Below are 26,062 nucleotides of genomic sequence, written 5' to 3'. Positions count from 1 at the left end.
CTTTGCAACACTTTTGCACCAGCACCACCACATCAACAGGTCTTTGATATCCCAACATAAGCCCTTTTTCTTCTAGTAAAGGCAGCAGAAATTGAACAAACAGGCAACTTTCGCCTGCTTTTTTATTTGTTTTCTTCGTCCAAACATTTCCTTCAAGCACTTTAGATCGGGCCTCGCAGTCTCAAAGCTATCACTGAAGCGTCTGGGATCTTCCTGCAGAGAAAACAAAAGTACTTAAAAAGAGACCCAAATGGCTGGTGCTTACAGTCGGTCTGCAAAGGCCCATGCTTAATGTCAGTGGTGATACTGTGTGTGTAAGTGTGTGTGTGTGTGTGTGTGTGTGTGTGTGTGTGTGTGTGTGTGTGTGTGTGTGTGTGTGTGTGTGTGTGTGTGTGTGTGTGTAAAACTCTGTGTCTGAAAGCATGTGTCTGCTTGTGTGTGTTTAAGAACAGGGTCAGCCAGGCACAGCGCGCTCGGCTGTGAAGTGGGGCGCAGTCCACGATACTCGTTCAGCAGCTTGACTTCAAACCATGCATGAAATATGCCTCTGTCTGTGCAGATTTACCTAAATACCTCTGTGTAGGTGGCAGGCCGGCCCGCCTGTCTTTGGACTGAGCCATTGAAATGGATACAGCTGGGTCCCTGCAACAGCCAACGGAAGTGACCGCTCTAATACATGAATGGGTGCATACAGTGGTGAGATTATGTAAGATTACATATTCAGGCCCTTGTAACAAGCGTCAATAAATAGGTATTAAAAGTCTTACAAGGCATTATGTTTCGAACTTTATTATGTGTTAACACTATGTAAGTGTTATGGAAATTTATGATTTACATTTATAAGCACTCATAAGAAACACAGTATTATGCTCTTGTTAACAGTTGACTATGCTTTATGCTGCTACTCAATGTAAAGCAAGAAGAAGAAGAAGAATTCCTTTTATTTATCCCGCAAGGGAAATACATTTTTTTCACTCTGTTATTATTATTATATAGGTTACAAACACACAGGCCCGAAATACACATGTGCACAAACAGGACCTATATACATGCCATTAATGGAGAGATGTCAGAGCGAGGGGGCTGCCAATGGTTCAGTGCCCCGAGCAGTTGGGGGTCCGGTGCCTTGCTCAACAGCACCTCGGCAGTGCCCAGGAGATGTACTGGCACCTCTCCAGCCACCAGTCCACGCTCCATTCATGGTCCACACAGGGACTCGAACAGGCAATTTTAAGTGTTTCAGAAAGAACCTCTGTCTAGATTAACACACTTGAAAACGCATCATGTGACAATTCACATACACTGGGCAGTTGAAAATCATGGACTTGTAAGACAAAAATACAGAAAAGACTTCAGAGTAAGAACAGCAATGCTGAACAGTAAGACCAGAGATTTATTTGCGCGGACCGATGACGAGGTGAAACTGTTACTGAAAGAAAGAGATGCGTGTTTTTAAACCAAAACAGTAGTAGTAGCCTCAGATAATAGTCCTGGATGATTTCTCAACACCTGTGTTCACTGGTGATAAAGTTTAAGAGAAGAGCAAGTGGCACATCTGATACTCGTAAAGCTGGTTACCTTGCTGAGGAGTGTCGCCTGCAGCTCCTCATCTAACAGATCACTGTGGCTGCTGCTCCTGCTCACATTGGCACTCTTTAGTATCTGATTTATTATGATTGTTATGTGTTTTTCTTATATTCTGTGATGAGGCGCTCTTTTTTTTCTTCCTCCTCCAGTGTGGTGTCTGTCGCTGCCCAGTTTTTCAACTATTTCAAACAGAAATACAAAGCATGTCACATATTTTGCTCCAAAAAAAAAACCTACCAAACAGTAGCTTGTTAGAGCAGCGACTGTAAAAGCTTTTTATACGTTGGATAAGCTGCTTCAAACACTATTATAACTTGGATGAAATGAATAGTCTGTAATTAAAGAAAGTTCTAGCTATTGTCTTCTGAGGAAAATGAGTGCAGTGTTTATTTTTGAATTTTGTGTAATAGCATTGGGGCGCATTTGGGGCGATGTTTGTCTATTAGTGTTTAGTTTTTTTCCTCTCGGTTTTAATCAGTTCAGTCTCCTTTTACAGCTGCCAGAGGGTTTCAACTCTGAATCCTGACTAAAATATCCTGTCATTGCTCTGAGTGTTTTTCATTTTTGGTGAGCGATAACATGTAAAAGTGGGTGGAGAGGATGAATAAGAAAGGGAGAGGTTGAAAGACAGCTGTGGAGTGGGTCTGTGACATGGAGCCTGTGTACTCTGGCTGGCTGGTGAGTCGAGCGCGAGTCATGCATTATAAAAAGCTGGTGATGAGCTTTGTGCTCAGAGGGTTCAGAGGACAGCTTTAAAGATCACAGATCTGTTAAGCTGAAGCAGTGTTAGTGTGTATGTTGACCGTGTGTTTATAGGGTTTTAATGGAAATACTGGACTTATTTAATACACAACCACCTCGGCGAGACTTAGTTTCAAATGTGTGTGATAGAATCTGTGATGTGCAGTATTTCATGTAGGTTGTAGTCAATTTTCCTTTAATCAACAGATGAAGCTCATAATGAAGCAACAGTGCAACGCTGTTGTACTGCTGTAAAGGGAATTTAAATAATTTTGTTGAATACATTTGTTTTGTTCCTCACGCAGACTAATATGGTGTTTGATTTGAAACATTGTAGGTATGATATAGTTTAGGGCTGCCACTCGTGATTTTTTCTCTATCAATTAATTCATTTGACAAGCTGTATGTCATTGTACAGTGCGGCACAAAACAAAAGAGGCGCAAAACTGTAGGTTTAAACTGGCAATACAAATCAGGGCTTATTTATTTTTTAAAGTCCATGTTACGCCCTCCAAACAATTGAATAAATTGACTAGTGGCTCAAACTGGAGACCGAAGCCTAAAAGAAGGACACCAAAGAAGACAGAACTTTTAACGGTTTTTATTAAAAAACTTATCCCAACAGGAAACAAACATTCCTGAAGAAAAACTAGCGAAATACAAATAAGGATCTTACTATAAAAGAAATCGGCAAACCCAAAAAGGGACCTGGAGATGCCGGCCAAACTCAGCTAAAATGGAGGGGGGACCAGGCCACCCCTTTTAGGGACGTCGGAGCTGGCCCCCCTCCCTACCTTACAAAACCAAATTACAAACTAAAAACCAAACGAAGAAAGAAGGCCGCCAGCCATCTCCAGGCCAAAAATAAAACAACTACTAAAACAAAGCTTTTAACAAATCATAATGTGGGCCCAAAAGGTGCTGGTGGGTCTGTGTCTCCCGAGGGAATGGTCTTGCTGGTTTTATATAGCAGGTTGGCAATCAGGGAGTTGATCGGCTGCAGTTGTGTCAGCCTGCTGAGAAAAGGGAAAACAGGTTTAGACACATGGAGGAGATCTTTCATGGCCACACGCAACAGTCCATCATTAACACAGACAAACTATCAGATCAAGGAGGCGAAAGACCAACAACTCCCATGTTCTATGAGGTAAAATTATTGTTTTTGTCAGTGTGCAAGATAGAAAACATGGTTCATGTTTATTAAACGCTCAGAGTGTAGAAGCTTTCCCTGTGCAAAGGAGCCTGCTAGTTCATTGATTTACTCTACCGGAAATAAAACGTGAAAGTAAAATAGCCTAGTGATGACCTATCGACAATGAGCGAGAGCCGAATGAATGACAAGTAGTAATTTCATCAAAACATGGGGGGGGGGTAACGGGAGCTAATGAATAGAAGAGTGTGGCTGTAAAAAAATAAAATAAATAAATAGAGGCAGTGCTGCAGCAGGTGCACAATGGATCTGAATATGTCGAGCTAATCTTGGTATCCGTTTTTATTATTGAAATATGGGATGCAATTACACAGGACCATTGTCACTCTGAATTATAAACAATTAAAATGCTGCTACCATTCTGGCAGGAGCTGTTTGCCGCCCTGGCAGCCACTTACTAAAACTTTCTGTTAGACCCTGCCACTGCCAGCAGAATGGGCAGGTTTGTCTCCCCTCTCATTCTGTCAGTTCATTTAGTCTGTAGTAGAATGTCTCAAAAAACAATTTCAATCATTCATCCGGTACTTTTAGCTTACAAATTAACAATTTATCCAGTACTTTAGGCTAACTATTTCAACCCTTCATCCCATAGTTTTAGCTAACTATTTCAACCATTCATCCCAAAGTTTTAGCTAACTATATCAACCATTCATCCCAAAGTTTTAGCTAACTATTTCAACCATTCATCCCAAAGTTTTAGCTTACTATTTCAACCATTCATCCCAAAGTTTTAGCTAACTATTGCAACCATTCATCCAGTACTTTTAGCTAACTATTTCAGCCATTCATCCAGTACTTTTAGCTTACTATTTCAACCATTCATCCCGTAGTTTTAGCTAATTATTTCAACCATTCATCCAGCACTTTTGGCTAACTATTTCAACCATTCATCCAGTACTTTGAACCAGCTATTTCAACCATTCATCCAGTACTTTTAGCTAACTATTTCAACCATTCATTCCATAGTTTTAGCTTACTATTTCAACCATTCATCCCAAAGTTTTAGCTAACTATTGCAACCATTCATCCAGTACTTTTAGCTAACTATTTCAGCCATTCATCCAGTACTTTTAGCTTACTATTTCAACCATTCATCCCGTAGTTTTAGCTAATTATTTCAACCATTCATCCAGCACTTTTGGCTAACTATTTCAACCATTCATCCAGTACTTTGAACTAACTATTTCAACCATTCATCCAGTACTTTTAGCTAACTATTTCAACCATTCATCCCATAGTTTTAGCTAACTATTGCAACCATTCATCCAGTACTTTTAGCTTACTATTTCAACCATTCATCCCGTAGTTTTAGCTAATTATTTCAACCATTCATCCAGCACTTTTGGCTAACTATTTCAACCATTCATCCAGTACTTTTGGCTAACTATTTCAACCATTCATCCAGTACTTTTAGCTAACTATTTCAACCATTCATCCAGTACTTTTGGCTAACTATTTCAACCATTCATCCAGTACTTTTAGCTAACTATTTCAACCATTCATCCAGTACTTTTAGCTAACTATTTCAACCATTCATCCAGTACTTTTAGCTAACTATTTCAACCATTCATCCCATAGTTTTAGCTTACTATTTCAACCATTCATCCGGTACTTTTGGCTAACTATTTCAACCATTCATCCGGTACTTTGAACCAACTATTTCAACCATTCATCCAGTACTTTTAGCTAACTATTTCAACCATTCATCCAGTACTTTTAGCTAACTATTTCAACCATTCATCCGGTAGTTTTAGCTAACTATTTCAACCACTCATCCATTACTTTCAGCTAACTATTTCAACCATTCATCCAGTACTTTTGGCTAACTATTTCAACCATTCATCCAGTACTTTGAACTAACTATTTCAACCATTCATCCGGTACTTTTGGCTAACTATTTCAACCATTCATCCGGTACTTTGAACCAACTATTTCAACCATTCATCCAGTACTTTTAGCTAACTATTTCAACCATTCATCCAGTACTTTTAGCTAACTCTTTCAACCATTCATCCGGTAGTTTTAGCTAACTATTTCAACCACTTATCCATTACTTTCAGCTAACTATTTCAACCATTCATTCAGTACTTTTAGCTAACTATTTCAACCACTCATCCATTACTTTTAGCTAACTATTTCAACCCTTCATCCAGTACTTTTAGCTAACTATTTCAGCCATTCATCCAGTACTTCTAGCTTACAAATTTAGCAATATCCAGTACTTTTAGCTAACTATTTCAACCATTGATCCAGTACTTTTAGCTAACTATTTCAACCATTGATCCAGTACTTTTAGCTAAATATTTCAACCCTTCATCCAGTACTTTTAGCTAACTATTTCAGCCATTCATCCAGTACTTTTAGCTTACAAATTTAACAATTTATCGATTATTTTAGCCTGTTTAAACTTCTGTGCTTGCTTGCTAACTATAGTTTTCCCACACTCTTACAAAACTGCAACATGTAGTGTCCAGGTGTTACAGTTGACTTTTTGCATATTGTAATATGTAGATATATTCTTTTAATGAAATCATAATTTTTACTGGTTGGGAATCACTGGCATGGAGCTACCAAGTGCCATATCGTTGCCAATTAGGTCTGCAGCAATACAGCTCAGATAACTGAGAATGCCCCAAATCAGGTCAGTAAAACTATGCAATTTGCAAAATCAAATAATATTTATGCAAATGTTATATTGCCAATTTAACCGAAAGAAAATCCCTTAGATTTGCTTTTGAAAATGTTGCAGCTGCAGTGAAGTGAAGAAGTGGTGTGTGTTTGTGTATTTGATAAGGTGAGTGTATGAAAGTGTGAATGCACAGGACTGAACAGAGAAAAATGAGACTTGGGAGGTAAAAGAACAAGTGTTCCGTAACTTAATGAATTTCATTTGATTAGATTTTTTTTTCTTTTTTCAAACTATTTCACGCATGGAAAAGCACTGTAAATCCATTTGATGCATTATGAATAAATCAACTGGGTGCTGAAACTCAATATTAACTCTGCGTTGCCTGGAGGCCTGAGAGGGAGCTTACGACAGATCCATCTTGATGTCTGAGGAACTAACTGGGAGGCGAACACTTTAGTAAGTACTTATCCTGGGAACTTAATTACCAAAACAAATGATGATTGTGGTGATATAGCTGCAATGATTCTTCATTACTGTTATTGTTTACCGAGGGTTGTACACAGAATGTATTTCTGTCATCATCATAATTAACATCACTGGGGAGTAAATAAAAATCAGGAGGTTGGTCAGCCCAACACTGTGCTGGGACTTAGATGTTTTCACCACTGCTGGCTGGATTATGGCATTTGCCAAGGATTTTTATAGCTTTATATATGATTCTTCTTCTACTTTTTCTCACTTTGATGATCCCCAAAACCACCAGATCAGAATTTGCCTTTCTTTTGATATTCAAAGTGCAATGCCCCTTACCTTTCTCCCCGCCGACTTCTCTTCTCCCCTGCTCGGATCACACACAGTTTCTAACTTGGCTTTCATTTTGATCTCAACTACATACCTGTACTGTTTTGGCAATTCAGCTTGCCGCTCCCTCACAGAGAGGAACACAGAGTCACTCGACTAAGTCACGACTGTTTGCCATCCTGGCTCCCAAATGGTGGAACGACCTCCCCATCGACATTCGGAAGGCAGAAAATCTACGCATATTTCGCCGCAGGCTAAAAACACATCTCTTTCGACTGCACCTTGGCTAAAAAGATAACTAAAAAAATCAAACAAAACACCTATATGTAGCACTCTAAACATCAGCTTATTTTAAGCTACCGCACTCACTTAATTACTTGCACTTCTGGTTTATAACCTAATTGTTGAATGCACTTATTGCAAGTCGCTTTTGACAGAAGAGTCAGTTAAATGAAATGCAATGTTATGTGACTGAATCTTGTACATTTGCTATGCAAAATCTGACCACAGACAGACACACTAAGACTCAAAACTAGAACTATGTGTTAGGTGTACATTAGGTGCTACAGTAGGTGTAGGTCCTAGGTACAGTTGAACAACATTTTGCTATGATGAGACACACACAAAAGGTAAAAATACTGTTGTTTTTGTCACAGCTAGTAGCATTCAATTTTTATTTAAATATTTTTATTGGGTCCCCAGACAGCAACCCCAACATATACAATAATAAAAGCAACAGCAACAAAAAAAACAACCTGTCATGTTACAGAGTTACAGAGCCTGTGAATCCGTTATGTCCCAGTGTTTCCAGCAGGAAATTGTAAGTTAAAATAATTCAGAAATGGCTGCCATGCCTTATAAAATCTCTGGGTTGAACCCCTGATGGAGTGTTTCAACCTCTCAAGTTTCAAGTGTGTGTGAGGCATATCTGACCTCCAGTTACACGAAATAAGACGTCTGGCCAATAGAGATGAAAACGCAATGGCGTCTGATATCGCCATCCCATATTTGGGTCACACCAAATATTGTGGTTTTTAGCCGGGCTTATCTCTCTGTCACAGATGTTAGAAAAGTATCAAAAATGAAAGATGAAAACTGTATCAACTTTGGGCAGGCCCAGAACATATGGTAGAGGGTAGCCGGAGCCAGCAACAGGAGCAAGTCGGATCGACATCTGGATATACCCTGGCAAGCCTACTGGTAACATTATAGATGTGGTGTATGTTTGTCAGTCTTTTCAGCATACAAATATAGCTAAACGGGCTGCATCCTTGTTCACTTCTCCAGTATGAGAAAGATTGTTTGCAAGAGAAAGAGGAGGAGGAGGAGGAGGAGGTTGACAATGACTGAAGATGACAGCTAATGGCGTGAAGACTTTCAGTGCATCCAGTGTGTCTAAATAACCAGGTGCTGCGATTTAGTTTCTGCCTGGTTAAACAGTGGAATAATTGGTCAAGTTAGCCAGTAATTAGACCGGCTCTGCCACGCTGCGTCTGAGAGCTCAGGACGGCTCCACCATGCTAATTGGGCTATTTATACCAAAATGCATTGACCAGACTCACTAGCTTCCCTTCCAATTCGCTTTTTCAGCATTTAATTATTTATTTATTTTCAGTGTGTACTCAGGACACAGTGCTGGACTCGCCGCCCTCCTCTCCCAAAGCCATTTTTCATTCCAACTTGAGCTGACTGAACTTCTGTTCTCTGCCCTCTGTCTCTTTGTCTCTCTTTTTGTTTTTCTCCCTCTCTTCTCCTGTACTCAGCAGCTCCCTCTCTGTACCAGGCCTTCTGTATTGCTAATCAGTGTTTTATGAATGTCAGCGAGTGTGTGAGCAGGACACACACTCGCAGGACATCATGTGAATGTGTGCGAGGAGATGCACGTCAGTCAGTCAGACCTGCATTCCCCTGGAGTGTGATTAATAGAGCCAGCTGTGGAAACCAGACTGTCACACATTCTCACAGACCCATTCACACACATATTGAATGCTCTCCTCTTCAAAAAAAAAAGTCACATTTTCTTCTCCCTGTCTCTGTCATTTCTTTGCCAGGAATGAGCTGCTGCTTATGAGAGGCCATCTCCAACTGTAGATCCCACCAATAGCTCGCTCACACTCACCTTCCCATCGTCTTATATGTGCGACGGCCTCTCTATTCTCTTCTCTGTATCTCTGCATCTGTATTCTCTCTGCTTTTTGTATTATCCCTATACCTCCCTCTCCTCCTCCTCCCTTCTCTCACTCTCTTCTTCTGTTTTATTATCTTTCCTTCTGTCTCTTTTTTCTCTGTCTTTCTGTCCCCTTCAGGCTAACTCTCAAACCTCCATCAGGAGCAAACAAGGCTTCTTGACATTCAATTTCCTGCTTGCCATGCACTTGTCTATTGTATGTGCTTCTCCTGCTTTTTCTAGGACTCTTATTGTGTGAGCTGAATAGGTGGATGGATGTGCTATTGGACGAATAGGCGGGCGGATGGATGGATAGATGAGGAGGGAGGTTTTTTTTTTATGGTGTTTTTTTTGGGTGTCAGACTCCCTGAAGCTTTAACAGCAAGGTCACTTTGTGGGGATTTGCAGCCTTTTTCTTGAAAACAGTTTTGTGACTGTGTTTAAGAGCTGTTCATGATTTTTTTCTTTGCATATCTGGTGTTTTCTCTGATCAGAGTCATTATGCAGAATGTAATAAGCAACCGATTAAACAGTGAGCCTCTGTAAGATAATGTGAGCAAAACGTAAAACAACACTTTCAATCGATTAAAAAACAAATGTTTTGTGAAGTTAATATTAAAAGTTTCTGTTTAGAGAGTTTAATCTTAGTCATGATCAAATAAATTAATAGGAAATACATTGGGCGCGAATGTGACGCATCAGGTAGGCGGTGGAGGCTACTGTATATTAACTTTTGCTAAATTAATTAACTGGATTGTTTTCACTATAGGTAGGTATATTGATTTCTCTAATTTATTTGCATGTGAAATATTCAAACACCCACATGGCTGCTGGCTCATATTGCCTCTGGTACAACAAGGTATTTATTTGATCATTTTTTAAACGCAATGTACTTATTTTTTTACACAGTTCTATGTAGCGTTGATGGATATGACCAAAATCTATCACAATACAGTTCATTTCATAGTTCAATACACACTACAAATTAGAGAACAACTAATAAATACTTGATTTTTTTTCTTAAATATTGTTATTTTTTATCATCCATAATGTGATAGCATATCTGCTGTGGCTATACCACTGCTGTACTGCCATGCTTTTTTAAATAACCAAGGCCCTTCAACCAAAACCTTTATTTTGTGAAAAAAACAAAACAGTGAGCACAATTAGGGAACAGTAACCATTGTGTCAGAAAAGAAGGTTCAAACAATGTTTTCTTAGGGCTACAGGGTTAAAAAATGAACAGGAAGTGTAGAGGTCCTTACTTTGAATCACTTCAACACATCTGCGCCCACAGGTCTTGGTCTTGGTCCATTCTTCTTGCAGTTTCTTACACAGTTCGGTAACTGTAGTGGGTTTCTTAGGGCGCACTCACACTGTCCATTCGTACCGCGCCCAAGCACGCTTCACGGCTAAAGTCTAGTTCGTTTGAGCAGTGTGAGTGCAACTGTTCCACGCCCAGGCACGGCAAGCTTGCCAGCCGCAGCCCAAGTGAGAGAGGTGGCTTCACAGGCACGAGCGTGCGCATGTGTACGAGCGCGAGCATCAGCGCCTGCTCCTCGCGACATTTGAAAAGATGCCGGCGATGGGTTCGCGGTGATTTGATGCGGAGGTGAAAGTGTTTGCTACAGTTGAAACAGAACAGTTGGACAGATGAAACGTTCAAAAACAGACTGACAAAACTAAATCTCTGAGGGGTGATGACGTATAAGAAATACACATTCCCGGGTCATTTCGAGTAATGTGAGTACAAACGGGCCTGGGCCGGAAGAGGGGGGGGGGCAGTTTTTGCATAATCCTGTCCTTTCGTGCACTTGTTTTACGTGGATGACCGTCCTTTTTAGGGACAAACATGTAAGATAGACATTTTTATATTGTACTGGTTGGTCAATAATGTTTGATATATATAAAAAAAAAGTTTGATTATAAAGCGAAAACTGCAATGTTCAAATGATATCCCCTCATGTACCTCAGATAGTATTTTATGAGAGGTCTGAGTTCATTTGAGTTGTTACTGTCAATTTAGAAAACTCAATTGTGTGTCACAAAATCTCGATATATGATACAATTCCATTGAAAGACAATTAATTATCAAACTGAATTATAGCACAGCCCAAGTTCTATGTAGCTTTTAACCGTAGGAGAGCCTAGTAGCTGTGCGTAGAGAATGGAAGCGCTCAGCTGACTCATCATGCTGCATCTCTGCCATGTATGTTGGCCATGAGGCTACAGCTTATTAGAAATAAGATGTTTTATATTGTTATAATTATATAATATAATCATTATGATTATGTTATAATAATTTGAAAGTGTGAGCGAAGAAATAGCAGAATCAAATCTGCTGAATGTATTTCTCACACTGATAATATTTAAGATAAGATGAGTCTTTATTGATCCCTAAAGGGGGAATTCAGCTGTTGCAGCAGCGCAAGGACTGAAATAAATACAGATAAAAAGATGAATTTAAAAAAACATAAAGCGAGGTATGTAAAATTAAAATGAGTGTAACATATTAACATAATAATATATGGTAAACTATACTGGTGTAGTGTTGTATCATAATAAACATATAGTATAGTACAGCATTATAGCATAGAATATCAAATATATTATAGTATATGATAAATAATACATACAGTAAAATATGTAGCAGCATATATAGTTAATATAATAATATATAATGTTCTCTTTTTCTCTTTAAGTTACTGAGTTTCATTTAACGTGGTCCAACACGTCGTCACCTAACATTGTTATTCACTAAATTACTTCAGGAAACTTGAGTAAAACCAATAATCAATTTGATGCTCTATTAATGCAAATCCTCTAGGACTACTCAAGAACTTATTTTCACCTGAAATTAGTGCGATGCTATTATTTATTAGACAGTTCAATCACAATAAGCCTGTGAATGTTCTCATTCGTCCAGTTCAATCACAAATTTTAAATCACTAACTGGATATGCTCTGTGCAGGGCTCTGGGGTAACTACCTGGTATTTGATTAGATGGCACAGCACGCAGGTAAAAAAGTGCAAGTCAGTCAGCCCAGGCTCTCAGAAATTACTTAGTAATTAGTGTGTGTGTGTATGTGTGTGTGTGTGTGTGTGTGTGTCTGTGTCTGTGTGTGTGTGTGTGTTTGCAGTGAGTCCTGTTGAGAGATAAATGAGTCTGGTGGCCATTGTCTCGAACAGGTGGTGAAGTCAGCAGGGAAGACATACAAATATGCGTGCGCGCGCACGCACACACACGCACACACACACAGACACACACACACACACACACACACACAGACAAAGACACACGCACACACACACACACACACACACAAACACACACAAACACACACACACACACACACACTCGCACTCCCAATTTGCCTTCAACGATTTTCTGGCTTGTTTGAGAGCGTAGCCGATCTGATTGGATAAAGAAGGAAGAATGGGTTGTCTTTGAATAGCCGCTATGTTGAGAGTCTGATGTATTGATCACAGAGGAGAACCACATTCATCAGTCACAGCATGTTCAGTTAGCTGATTTCATTTATTTTCAATCAACATTGCATGCGTTTTTTTTGCATCCGCGTGAATCGGTGAGTGTGAATAGAGCAGTTCACACTTGGTAATTGATTTTATCATGCATGTATGTATGTATGTTTGTATTGAGACCAGCTAAAGTAAAAACATTAAATGGTACTTTGTGTGTGTTTTCAGGTGAGTGTGGTGCAGGACTCTGTGAACATCTCAGGGCAGAGCACGACAAACACGGTAAAGGTTCCTGACTGCAGGCCGGCCAAGGAGCTGGGAGATGTGTGGGAAAACTCTCGATCTACTGACTGCTCCCTGTGTGTGGCCGGGCAAAAATTCCAGTCTCACAAAGCCATCCTGGCAGGTGAGGCTATGCTTTTAATTCATCACATCTGAAAAGGGTAATGGATTATCTGTCTGGTCACTCATTATAGAAAGTTCCTTAGTCTAAAATCCTATCCTGTCTAAATTAAGGATGGAGTTCAGGATTTTTGGTATTACAACAACATGTTTGCTAACTACATTTAGGAATTTTTTTTATCTTAGGACAGGAATTTAGTCATTACAGAACCGTCCTGACTGAGGAATCTTCTAATTTACGTTTTTTTTCGGGGTCAGATGTGGGGCACTGTGGTAGGATGGGACCGTACCATAACAATAAGGGGTTGACTCATTTTCCAGTCACGGAATACGCATGGTTAGTGAGAGAAAAAGTGAAATGTCCTTGTGTTGTCCTGGAAAATTATTTAAACGTATTGTATTAGATATTTACATATAGCATATTTACATATAGCTGAGAATAAGGCTACATTTTCACGTGACCGGCTTTTTCATAAGCGGACATTTTCAAAAGTAACATCATGCACACTTGTGGGTCGTCCTCCATTCAAAAGACCGGCGGTTCGATCCTCAGCTCCCCCGGTCTGCATGTCGAAGTGTCCTTGGGCAAGACACTGAACCCTGAATTGCTCCTTGTGCTGCACATGGCTGTGTGAATGTGGTGTGAATGATTAGATTAGATGGTATGTAGATGTTCAATGCCATCAGTGTGAATGTCTGTGTGAACGGGTGAATGTGACAAACACTGTGAAAGCGCCTTGAGTAGTGAGAAGACTAGAAAGGTGTATGTGTTTGTGTGTCTTTGTCTGTGTGTGCATATTTGTATGTCTTCCCTGCTGACTTCACCACCTGTTATATAAGTACAAGTCCATTTACCAAGTCCATTTGTCCGTTTTACCCTAACCCGTGTACTGTATATATGCCGTCAAGAGCATGCCAGACCTGTAGCTGGCAGTGTATAGAGAAGCTCAAGCCCACGTTAGCCAATGATCCATCCTCACCACAGCAAAATGAAAATATAACTTTGCACCTTTGACCCAAGTTCTGGAACATACTGTGACGTCGGCTGGAAATTTTGGATATTTGTAATTCATAATTATAAACTACTAGCCTCTCTGTCAGAGCTCCTCAAAACATATGTATTTGTATATGTAGGCTGCTCTCTTATGTTGTGGAAACGTGTGGACATGTGAGTAGGACACCAATAAATACTGGTACTTTTTTACTGTAACGAGAGTATAAAAATGTGCAATGTACAGAGATACAGTCCCAAAGGTCATACATATTAATGTATGATGCGATCATGTCAGTTAGATCATCACTAAAAATGTCCTGCAGACTCATCTTGAGAAAAGAGTGGGACCCCTGTAAAACACGGGTGTAAAACCTTTTTTCATGAGCAAGTGATTGGCTTTAGTACGTTTCTATTGTGGTGTCTGTAAATTTAAAGTTTTAACATGTCTTATTACTTGCAATAAACTTTATTGAGTAATACAATTTCATTTTGGTCCTTAGACCTTCATCAGGTAAAGCAGAGGACGGATATAGACCATGAGCTGGCAGGCAATCTGTCACTCTGTCTGTGTGCACTTAGCCTATATACAGCTTACAATTTCTGATTATTATATGATATTGACTCTATCTGTTTGTAATGTTCGTTTCATTATTGAGTATTCTGTTAATTAACTTTTAGAACAGCACTGTCGCCTCACAACAAGAGGGTTACTGGTTCGAATCCCGGCTGGGGCCCTTCTGTGTGGAGTTTGCATGTTCTCCCCGTGTCTGCGTGGATTTTCTCCGGGTTCTCCGGTTTCTTCCCACAGTCCAAACATGTGCATGTGTTAGGTTCACTGATGACTCTAAATTGCCCGTAGGTGTGAATGGTTGTCTGTCTCTGTTCGTCTCTTTGTGCCCTGTGATAGACTGGCGTCCTGTCCAGTGTGGACCCTGCCTCAAGCCCGATGTCAGCTGGGATCGGCTCTAGTCTACAATTGTTTTGTTCATAGCATGCCAGAAAATAGGATAAACTTCTCATCAGTGATGGGACAAAATGTTAAAAAAGGGAATTTTTTTTATTAAAACATGCAGACGCACCAAACAAATTCCTGATTCTTCTTTTCTTCTCTAAAGTACACGGGCAGCACAACGAAAAACACTCAGAGCCGCCTTGTTTGTCTTATAAAACAAGTCAAGCACTGAAATGTAACTTCCCCAACCCTGAACCAAGACGCTGAAATTAAAACGACATTTAAAGAATCAGTGACTCTTTGGCATTTTTGCTTCATAAATTACTTAAATTAAAAGGTTATCAAACGCGGTGCCTCTTGATTGATTAATCAAGTAATAAAGTGTTTTAAGATTCCATAACTTCTTAACTAATGCATGCGGTGGAGTTAATGTTTGTCATTATAATGTGTTTCATTAGAGACTTTTTAGATTTGGTCTAAACGCTGCTTCAGATGCTTCCCCACTGTGACGAGAATTCAATTACGGCGGGAAATATTTCATCAAACGTTTCATCTTAATGAATAATACTTGTTTGCCACAGGGATGGTTACATTTGAATACATTAACGATCCATACTGAAAGTGTTGACCACACCCTTGTTGTGTTGGAACTCACACAAACACACGTGGCCGGTGCGCGGAGAGCAACTTGTTGCAGATGTCGGCGCTTTAATGATGGACAGCTTCAGAGAGGGAAAGGCTCGAGGAAACTGCTGAACTGTGTGTGTCTCTGTGGAGGGAAGGAGAGGCTGTTCATTATTGGATTTGTTGAAATGTGTGTGTGAGGAGCCATTTTAATTATGTGCTGCTGTGGTTTGGGGTCTCTCCCCCCCCCCCCCCTCTCTCTCTCTCTGCTCTACTTGGTCCAGATTACGTCCCTCCTCCTCGTTATCCCCCCTCTAGGCTGTTCCCGTGACAACTCTCCTGGTCGCTAATCGCTGTGGAGACGGACAGAGAGGGATCAAACGATGGAGGGAGAGCAACTCAAATTGGCTTCACATTGGCCATGTGATCTTTATACCAATCTGGTTCTCTCTCTGTGTCTCTTACCTTCCCTTTCTTTTCTTTTCTACACCCTCCTTGCCTCTACTTTCATGTTTCCCTTTTTCATTCCCTCTTTTGTCTATTTTTCTCTCTCTCTCTTGTTCCTCTCTCCTGCCTCCCTCTCTCTTTCTTTTGTGTGATCACATCCCTCTATAATTTCTCTTCTTTCTCTCCTCTAAAAATCTTGCTCACTTCCCATTAAGCCCTGTTCCTGTCTACAGTTCTCTTTCCCTCTCCTCTACCTCCATTCACTTTCTATGACCCTCTCTCTCTCTGTCTCTTTCGCCCACCCCTTCCCTTTGTTGCTGCAGTATGAGCTCACCAGTATTGAGCTGCGCCAGACAGACTTACTGTAGGTTTGTCCCCATAGTTCTACCTGCCCATTTACTCAGCTGCCTTTGGTTTCAGTGCTCCAGGATGCGGTCATCAATTCATGATGACACAAACTTTTGTTTTGTCAGTTATAGTAACTATAACCGCAAAGAAAGTTGTCTTTGACTTCACATCTCTAGGTGTTTATATGACATGGAAGACGTGATTTCCTGTCGACATTGAAGTGGACACAGTCAGTGTGGGGTGTGGTAGTCCTGGAATTGTTTTTAATTAAGTAAAGGCAAACACCAGGTGACGATTTAAAATATAAAACTATAATAATATGGCAATCTATTCAATTATGACTTTATTTTTGAAATTTAGCAATCTTTTTTTTCATAATAATGGTGGCCCTAATACTCTGCCATTAATCGAAAAAATTGAACCTTTTAGTTATTATCATCTCACTTGATTTCGCGGCTGTATTTGTAGCTTTGCCCGCGTTTATTTCATCAAAGAGGAGCCTCAACCTTGCTTTTTCTTCTTTACATTTTACAGCAGATTGCAACTATTGTTTTGAAGTTGCATAGTGCCCCATACGTTACTGAAGGCATTGCTGTGTCTTTGAGTCGTGTTCTAGCAGTTCTTCAAAATAAAAGTCCTCTGTTACTTTGTTTTTATTAGGGGGGACAAATGCATATGCCCTAAATACTGAGGGGGGCATGTCCCACCTGGGATCTGCACCCATGGGACTGACCGGCAACAAACTTCCTCTTGTTGGTTCTCTGTCCTTTAGATGTATATTTCTGATGGCACAATCCTTATCGTTGGTTAAAGTTGAAGTTCTTTTTGTCTGTTTGTTGTTTAAATCAACTGTCCTATAGTTGTATGGCCAGCTTCCCTCGCATGTAAACAAAACAAATCTCCTCTCATCAAGTTCGATGCCTACCTGTAACCATCTAACTTTTATTATTCAAGGTTAATTTTTATCCTCATCCATCTTGTGAGACTTTTGCAAATCTTGTCTGATCTACCATCTAGACGTGACCTTTTTAAACACCCCATCGATCGTGACGGAGAATTTAAATACCCCAGCCTGTTCTTTTTTGGTCCAGGAAATGTAGAGGCAGACCTCAGTTATGTTGTAGGCGTGCTCCTCTTGGACCTGATGTTGGCATTAATAATTTAGATGATGGTTTGAGTTAATACTGAAGCATCAGGTGCTGACCTCATAAACACTATGTCCCATTTTTCACTTATTCATTCACTCTTTGGCTCACGTTTTTCCTGATATGATCAGTATTCTCCTTATTTGTGTCTTGTGCAGAGTTGATGGATGACACCACGTTTTCAGATGAGTAATTAAATGGGTGGCTATAGCTCTGAGGTTGATAACTCATTATTAGGTACTTAAATGTATTAGCATATCAATGACTTTGACACATACTTAACAATGTGTTTAAACATTTGTTAAATTTTAATCACTACTTAATGCAGCATGCATTAGTGACCCGTTATGTAAAGTGCTACCCAGTGAGCACATAATCAAACAAAGAGAACTGTAGAAGAGGACAACACTGGTTCATATGTGAAGTTAAAGGTTAAAGATCTAACCTTTTGTAAAGACTCTTTCTCTCCGCTGTAAAACAACCAACTAATAATCGACTCCAGACGCAGACTCCATCTGTGAGGTTCATCCTCAGCCACGACGATAAGAGAGAAAATTCAGTGTCGCCTTAAGCAGAACTACGAAGACAAGATGTGGTGATTACTTTAAGCATGCAGAATTATCATATGGCAGTTGATTCCGAGTCGGCACAAGTGTGACTGATTTACGTAATTTGGAGTGCTGTGGTTGGATCAGATAGTTTGTATGGCTGCTCTATGCTGAAGATTAAATATAACCTCTCCACCTGGGGTCGATGTGCCTGGAGTAGTAAAAGAGAAAACACACTGTGCAGAGAATTGGTCACCTCACCTGTTTAGGAATAAAAACACCGTACACTAGAATCATCCATGGTTCCTTTATCAATCGGTCTATTACTTTGGGGTCAGTGGGTTTAGTTATTTAAGGCGAGACATAAAAGCTGGGTGAAAAACCACTTAACCCTCTAAAGTCTACATGGACAAAGAATCGCCTGGACATGGTTTTATAGTTCTGACATTTCTGAGCTTATTATTTTAACCAGTATCAGGTTTTAGACATCATATGGTTCAGGGGAAGCTACCCTTTCTTTCTGGGGCAGTGTGAAGTCAACATCACGGAGAACCTTTGTGTGACCATATATAGCATTAAAAATGCATGTGTTCTGTTGAATAACTCCATAGTAAACCAGAGCGTTTTCAATATGAAAAGATGTATTTAGGTGTTTTGGAGCTCCATGTGGTGCGACACAGGAGTGTGGTGGTTAGCACTTTCGCCTCACAACAAGAGGGTTCCTGGTTTGAATCCCGGCTGGGGCCCTTCTGTGTGTAGTTGGCATGTTCTCCCCATGTCTGCTTGGTTTTCTCCAGGTTCTTCGGTTTCCGCCCACAGTCCAAAGACATGCAGGTGTTCGGTTCATTGATGACTCTAAAATTGCCCTTAGGTGTGAATGGTTGTCTGTCTCTGTTCGTCTCTATGTGCCCTGCGATAGACTGGCGTCCTGTCCAGTGTGTACCCTGCCTCACGCCCGATGTCAGCTGGGTTCGGCTCCAGCCCCCGCGACAGGGACAAGCGGTTGAAGATGAATGAATGAATGAATGAATGGAGCTCCATTGGAAGTTTGGTGCAAATACACCTTTTCCTCAGTGAGTTGCAGCCATTTATTGATCAATCAATCAGTCAATCAATTATACTTTATTCATCCCCGAAGGAAAATTCTTTAAATTGGATGTCGTTCTAAGCAGGGTTTTTTTAGCAGACAATTATACATTTTTGTGCTGTGTTTATATGTTGGTCAATATCACCCTTGGTAGTAAATATCAAGGTGTTATAACACTGGACAATAGAAAACCCAATCTATTGTTATATGGAAGACTAAAATGGATTTTTTAATGAAAATAAGCCTGAGCAGTCCTCTAGACTACTATAGATTAGTCTGTGTTGAGCGGCAGCAGGTGACCAAGTTATCAAAACAGGAAGACGGAACTTAATGAAAACATAATGTATCAAACAAGCTCCAGTTAAGTCAGTCTGTCAGCATTATAGTGTGGCTGCACACACCTCAGAGGTCGTCATGAGTCTGAGTCTACCGCTGTCACTGCCGTCAGTCAATCCCCCACGCTCTCCTCTGGCCCCGTGGCAGGCTGTTAACAGATATCAGAAACCTCACCATGCATCAACATTATACACAATAACACACTTCTCTCTCTGTCTCTCTCTCTCTCTCTCTCTCTCTCTGTCTGTCTCAGCTCACCCGCTGGTGTTCAGTGCCATGTCTGAGCATGAGATGGAAGAGAGTAAGGAGGTGAGTCGAGCACTTGCCCTCACCGATGAGCCGAACGTCTAAATTCTAATCTTTCTCTCTGTTGCGTCAGGAAGCGTTCACCTCTCAAAGCATCCGAGCGTGTCGTGCACATGGAAACTCTATTATTTGGTGTCTTTAAAAGCCACTGTGTGAAGATCTGTGGAACATAAGTGCAGTCTGTGTTGCTGACAGCACAACCACCTCACTGTTTCCAGGATGGATTTGTAGCAGGAGGGTATTCGTGGTCTGCCATGGTGTTAAAGATGGACATTTTCAGATTCAACACTACACATTGTTTCTGCAGGGTCTTAGAAAAGTAATAAAAGTTGATAAATCAATTGAGGAACAATTAAGGTCCTTAAAAAAAGGTTTAAAAAAAGTCGGAAACCCCATTTTGCGAATATGTATATTCATCCAAAGTGGTTGTAGCTAAAGTTTGCATGAATTGACTCATTGCGTGGGCATGTAGGAGTCTGTGTAGTTTATTTATGGAATCCTGCTAGATTTGATGTCCCCTGAAAAGGACAACCGATAGGACGCTTGACACTCACTGACCCAGCAATTTAACTAATAGGCAAATTTAAGTTTGGTTGGAGAACCATGATAACAATATTATGAATAAACCATCCCAGTCCCAGCCTGGTCAGGTGTGTACATGAACTGAAGAAGCCTCTTGGATGAGAGATGAAACATCTTCCTAGACAAACAACAACGTCCAGTTGCTTTTGACTGAAATTGCTTTGAGGACAACGAGGACAAATGAGAACATTCACAGGTGAATCTGAATCATGTTGCATTGATTCAGTGCCTCAATGAGTTCTTCCAAACTTCTTTGAATGTATAGTACATGTAGGTTAAAGTGTGTTGCTGCCGAACAGGTTAGAACTTTCAGTGACGACGAGTCTAAAATGTTTGAAAGGGTCATAAAAAAGGCCTTCAAAGGTGTTAAATTTAACTTCTACATACAGTGGGTACGGAAAGTATTCAGACCCCCTTAAATTTTTTACTCTTTGTTAAATTGCAGCCATGTGCTAAAATCATTTAAGTTCATTTTTTTTCCTTTTAATGTACACACAGCACCCCATATTGACAGAAAAACACAGAATTGTAGACATTTTTACAGATTTATTAAAAAAGAAAAACTGAAATATCACATGGACATAAGTATTCAGACCCTTTGCTCAGTATTGAGTGGAAGCACCCTTTTGAGCTAATACAGCCGTGAGTCTTCTTGGGAATGATGCAACTAGTTTTTCACACCTGGATTTGGGGATCCTCTGCCATTCCTCCTTGCTGATCCTCTCCAGTTCTGTCAGGTTGGATGGTGAACGTTGGTGGACAGCCATTTTGAGGTCTCTCCAGAGATGCTCAATTGGGTTCAAGTCAGGGCTCTGGCTGGGCCATTCAAGAACAGTCACAGAGTTGTTCCGAAGCCACTCCGTCATTTTAGCTGTGTGCTTAGGGTCATTGTCTTGTTGGAAGGTGAACCGTCGGCCCAGTCTGAGGTCCATAGCACTCTGGAAAAGGTTTTCGTCCAGGATATCTCTGTACTTGGCCGCATTCATCTTTCCTTCAATTGCAACCAGTCGTCCTGTCCCTGCAGCTGCAAAACACCCCCACAGCATGATGCTCCCACCACCACACTTGACTGTAGGGATGGTGTTGGGCAGGTGATGAGCGGTGCCTGGTTTTCTCCACACATACCGCTTAGAATTAAGGCCAAAAAGTTCTATCTTTGTCTCATCAGACCAGAGAATCTTATTTATCATAGTCTGGGAGTCCTTCATGTGTTTTTTGGCAAATTCTATGCGGGCTTTCATGTGTCTTACTCTGAGGAGAGGCTTCCGTCGGGCCACTCTGCCATAAAGCCCTGACTGGTGGAGGGCTGCAGTGATGGTTGACTTTCTTGAACTTTCTCCCATCTCCTCACTGCATCTCTGGAGTTCAGCCACTGTGATCTTTGGGTTCTTCTTTACCTCTCTCACCAAGGCTCTTCTCCCCCGATTGCTCAGTTTGGTTGGACGGCCAGCTCTTGGAAGAGTTCTTGTCATCCCATACGTCTTCCATTTAAGGATTATGGAGGCCACTGTGCTCTTGGGAACTTTAAGTGCAGCAGAAATTTTTTTGTATCCATGGCCAGATCTGTGCCTTGCCACAATTCTGTCTCTGAGCTCTTCAGGCAGTTCCTTCGACCTCATGATTCTCATCTGCTCTGACATGCACTGTGAGCTGTAAGGTCTTATATAGACAGGTGTGTGGCTTCCTTAATCAAGTCCAATCATTAGAATTAAACACAGCTGGACTCCAATGAAGGTGTAGAACCATCTCATGGATGATCAGAAGAAATGGACAGTACCTGAGGTAAATATACAAGTGTCACAGCAAAGGGTCTGAATACTTATGTCCATGTGATATTTCAGTTTTTCTTTTTTAATAAATCTGTAAAAATGTCTACAATATTGTGTTTTTCTGTCAATATGGGGTGCTGTGCGTACATTAAAAGGAAAAAAAATGAACTTAAATGATTTTAGCACATGGCTGCAATTTAACAAAGAGTAAAAAATTTAAGGGGGTCTGAATACTTTCCGTACCCACTGTATACCCTGCTAGAGCTTCCCAATACTGCATATTTGAGGCTGATACGAATTTCAATATTTAAGAGTTAAAAAATCTGACAATATATTGTACAATATTTGTTTTTGGGCATATTGTACTGTAAGAACATAACATACATATTTATAAGTATCAGTTACATGTTGATATGCACTGAGAAGGACAATTTACAGTTGAATCTCACACCGTTTTCCCTCCCGGCTCACTTACGGTTACAATTGTTGGTTCTCGCTGGTTGACAAACTATTTAATGGCAACACTTTTCCCACGTTATATTAACCATTCTTTATCTTTGGCATTTCTGTGCTGCAGTATCTTGTTACGGTGCGATCTCACCAGCGTTTAGAAACAAAACTTTGCAGAAAAATCAGTTGAATCCAGTGTAATGAAAAAAAACTTAGCAACAAATAGAGGAAGCTGTCATAGCTTATAACATGTGTTGCACCATTCACTTTTATTTAACACTCCTCTGTCATAGTATTGACATCGTTGACATTTTTGTGGTGTGTTCAGACCATAGACTGTATAGAATGTGCAGAGTTTCTGTGTTATTTGAGACTGAAAAAGTGGCGTTCGCCCCTGGGTGCTGGTCAGAACACAATTATCGGATCAGACGGATGAATCGTCCTTCCGATCATTTATTGAGCTATGATGCCAAGCAGGAATAATATGACTGAAGGTTGTGTGTGTGTGTGTGTGTGTGTGTGTGTGTGTGTGTGTGGGGGGGGGGGGGGGTCTGTCATTGAAGTCAGGAACCTGCGTCGAGCGAGTTCTGCTGCCGACCCTCTTTCGGAAGCTGAGATTAAAACTATTACGGGGACCAAAATTATCCCGGTTATCGTTACTGCAGTATTGTTAAAATGTGCTGAAAAATGTGCTAAGAGTGCTCATACACACCAAGTTTATATCTAAAACCACAAATGATTTTAGCAGACAGGATGACAGGATCAGTGCTCTTATAAAACATGGATGCTTAATTTTCATTGATGCAAATCAAACCCACGTTGCTGCGTCAGGGAGACTGAAAAACTCAGTCAATACTGTCCAGCATCAACCGAAGTTCACAACAGGTGCATGAATCAAACACAATCATTTTAACAATAACTAATCTATTTTAACCATAGACTGTATAAAAAACGGACGTAGCATACCAGTCAGTGTCTCTCGACTTGATCCAATCGTACTCCGCTTCATTTCCTCTTTCTAAAAAAGGGCATGGATGTGACGTTGTGGGGCGAGAGATCGGTCCAACTGGCTGACGTGCACCTTCAAGGAGAAGTGAAGTGGGTGCGGTTCGATCCCCAGCTTCCCCGGTCAGCATGTCGAAGTGTCCTTGAGCAAGACACTGAACCCCGAATTGCTCCTCGTGCTGCGCATGGGTGTGTGAATGTGGTGTGAATGATTAGATTAGATTAGATGTAGATATCCACTGCCATCTGTGTGAATGTCTGTGTAAATGGGTGAATGTGACAAACACTGTGAAAGCGCCTTGAGTAGTGAGAAGACTAGAAAGGCGCTATATAAGTACAGGTCCATTTACCATTTACCATGGTTAGTGGCTAGCTGTCCCTCGCCCCTCATTTCTGTTTTTTTCTGGTTAATTTGTTAATCTTGAAGCTACTGTAGTCAATATTCAGAGCAATACTACAGCAGCCAACAAGTATTTTCTATATAAAGATACACTGTAGTGGAGTAGTGGCGTCCTGAGCAGATAATGAAATCACTCCGCCTCTGTGTGTGTTGTAATTCGTGCTTCTCTGTTGTTTGTTGTGATGAACAGTCCGACCTTGTGTCCATATTAGTGCATATGTCCATGAAAAACCTCGTTTCACTTATTGGAGTGAGAGCTGTGTGTAAGTAATCCCAGCACACTTTTTTTCAGTATTTCAGATAGAGCACCTTTAACATCAAGGCCAGCAGCATTAAGATGTTTTCTCTAAGCTCTCTGAAACCTGTACTGTATGTTAGTCGATATAATGGATGAGTTAAACAGACATTCATTTCATACTTTATGTATTTGTGGTTTATTGTACATGTGCGTCTCTCAGCACGGCGTGCATTTTGTGCATCTTTTACGTTTGTTATGTCTCCTCTGTGACATTTGTGTGTGCATGTTTTCCATGTCTGTGTGCTCTTGTGCCACAGTTGGTTGTGTTCATCTGGTAGGAGGTGGGGGGATTGAACCTTGGTGATTTAGCCGTCATGTCAGCGGAATATTGATGCCTGTGCGGCTCGAACGGGGAAATTATAAAGCACAGAGCCAGGAAATGCATCCTAATTGCTGTTTAAGTGGGCGTCTTCATCAGAAAGAGGGAGAGGATGGTGGGCCATGTCCCCATACGATTCAGAGGAAACAGATAGATGGGTCAACACTCCTCTGCAGCACTCTATATAGGAGAGACAGATGAGCTCATAAAGAAACATTCTAATAGAGGACTGCCATGTGAATAGAGGGGCGCTTCAGACACTGTAAGTACAGGATCTATTTATGACACAGTGTTGAAAGCTCATCTTGTCTCATGTCGTGACTTCCAATGTGGCGCTATTTTTTTAATTTTATTAACACTCCAACACAATCAGCAGGATGAAAATAAGTTTTAATCTTCACTCACCTTATCTGTCAGACCTTCTTATCGCTAGATTGCGTACAAACAGTGGAAGTCAGAAAGTACAGGCTGTGATGGGAGATATTATTTTACAAGATAGAGTCTGAGGCTAATTTAGAAACCCCCGTCCAAGCCTAATGCAAACCGGTTTGATATTAAGCCAAACGCCTGACCAGTATAGCAATTTTTGCCACAAGGTAAAGGCTGATGAACCAGGGTGTGGTGACTCCTGTCCACTTGGTGTGCCGTCTGCCAATAAAACACAAAATAAGAAAAAGAGGCAGTGTTTGCATGTTGCCTCGCATGTTTTTTGACTCTTTCGTAGGCTTCAAATCCATGTTGCCATAATAGAGCAGCTCTATTCTCCTCTCATAACCCTTATACTTAGACTTAGACTTAGACTTCTCTTTATTGATCCCTTTGGGATGAACTCCCGCAAGGAAATTGAATTTCCAGCAGCTTACAAAAACACAAGGGAGGTATAAAAAAATACACTATAGGATAACCAATAAACTTCTTAGCTAAATAAATACAGAAAGTATAAAAAAAAAAGGAAAAAATAAACTCGTAGTTAAATATATATGAAGTAGATGTAAGAATACAGGTAAAATAAAATTCACGGAAAATGAAATCTGACAAGTTAAATGTATACGAAATGTATAAGATAAAATATGTATGACTGTATATGACAGAAATGTAGTAGTAAGATTAAATTATTGCACTTAAGTGGTGGATAAAGTTATCGCACAAACAAAAAAAACCCCACATGAACTTTCTTGTAAACAAACTAAACGTGTGCTGTCGGACAGTCACGTCTCCGTTTTTCTCTAGCTCTCTTAACTTTTTTTTGACACAATAAAAACAAACAAAACAAACAAAAACAAACAAACTCACAAAATGTCAAAATGTGAAAAAAAAACCACTTCATTCAAACTCCACAGAAACAACCGTCTTGGTTAGTTTTTCGATGGTTCCCACGGCCACCAAGTATGGTTTGGTTGAAAAAAACAAAACTTAATTCACAGAGTCGGATTTG

At 40.4% G+C, this 26,062-nt stretch overlaps 1 protein-coding gene across 1 annotated transcript in view; it reads left to right on the top strand.

The window, feature by feature from the left end:
* Positions 1 to 26,062, top strand: part of spop (speckle type BTB/POZ protein) — a gene marked incomplete at both ends in the record, with an annotated part of 58,172 nt that overhangs the window by 23,194 nt on the left and 8,916 nt on the right. The window contains 2 exon segments of the mRNA XM_083931280.1: positions 12,844 to 13,021; positions 19,752 to 19,807. Of these exon segments, the coding sequence (XP_083787406.1) occupies positions 12,844 to 13,021; positions 19,752 to 19,807 (234 nt within the window).

This window comes from Echiichthys vipera, assembly GCF_963691815.1.
Source record: "Echiichthys vipera genome assembly, chromosome: 17".
In the NCBI taxonomy this organism is placed as follows: Eukaryota; Metazoa; Chordata; class Actinopteri; order Perciformes; family Trachinidae; genus Echiichthys; species Echiichthys vipera.
Note: the sequence above shows the minus strand (reverse complement) of the source record. Positions and strands in the feature narration are given on the sequence as shown.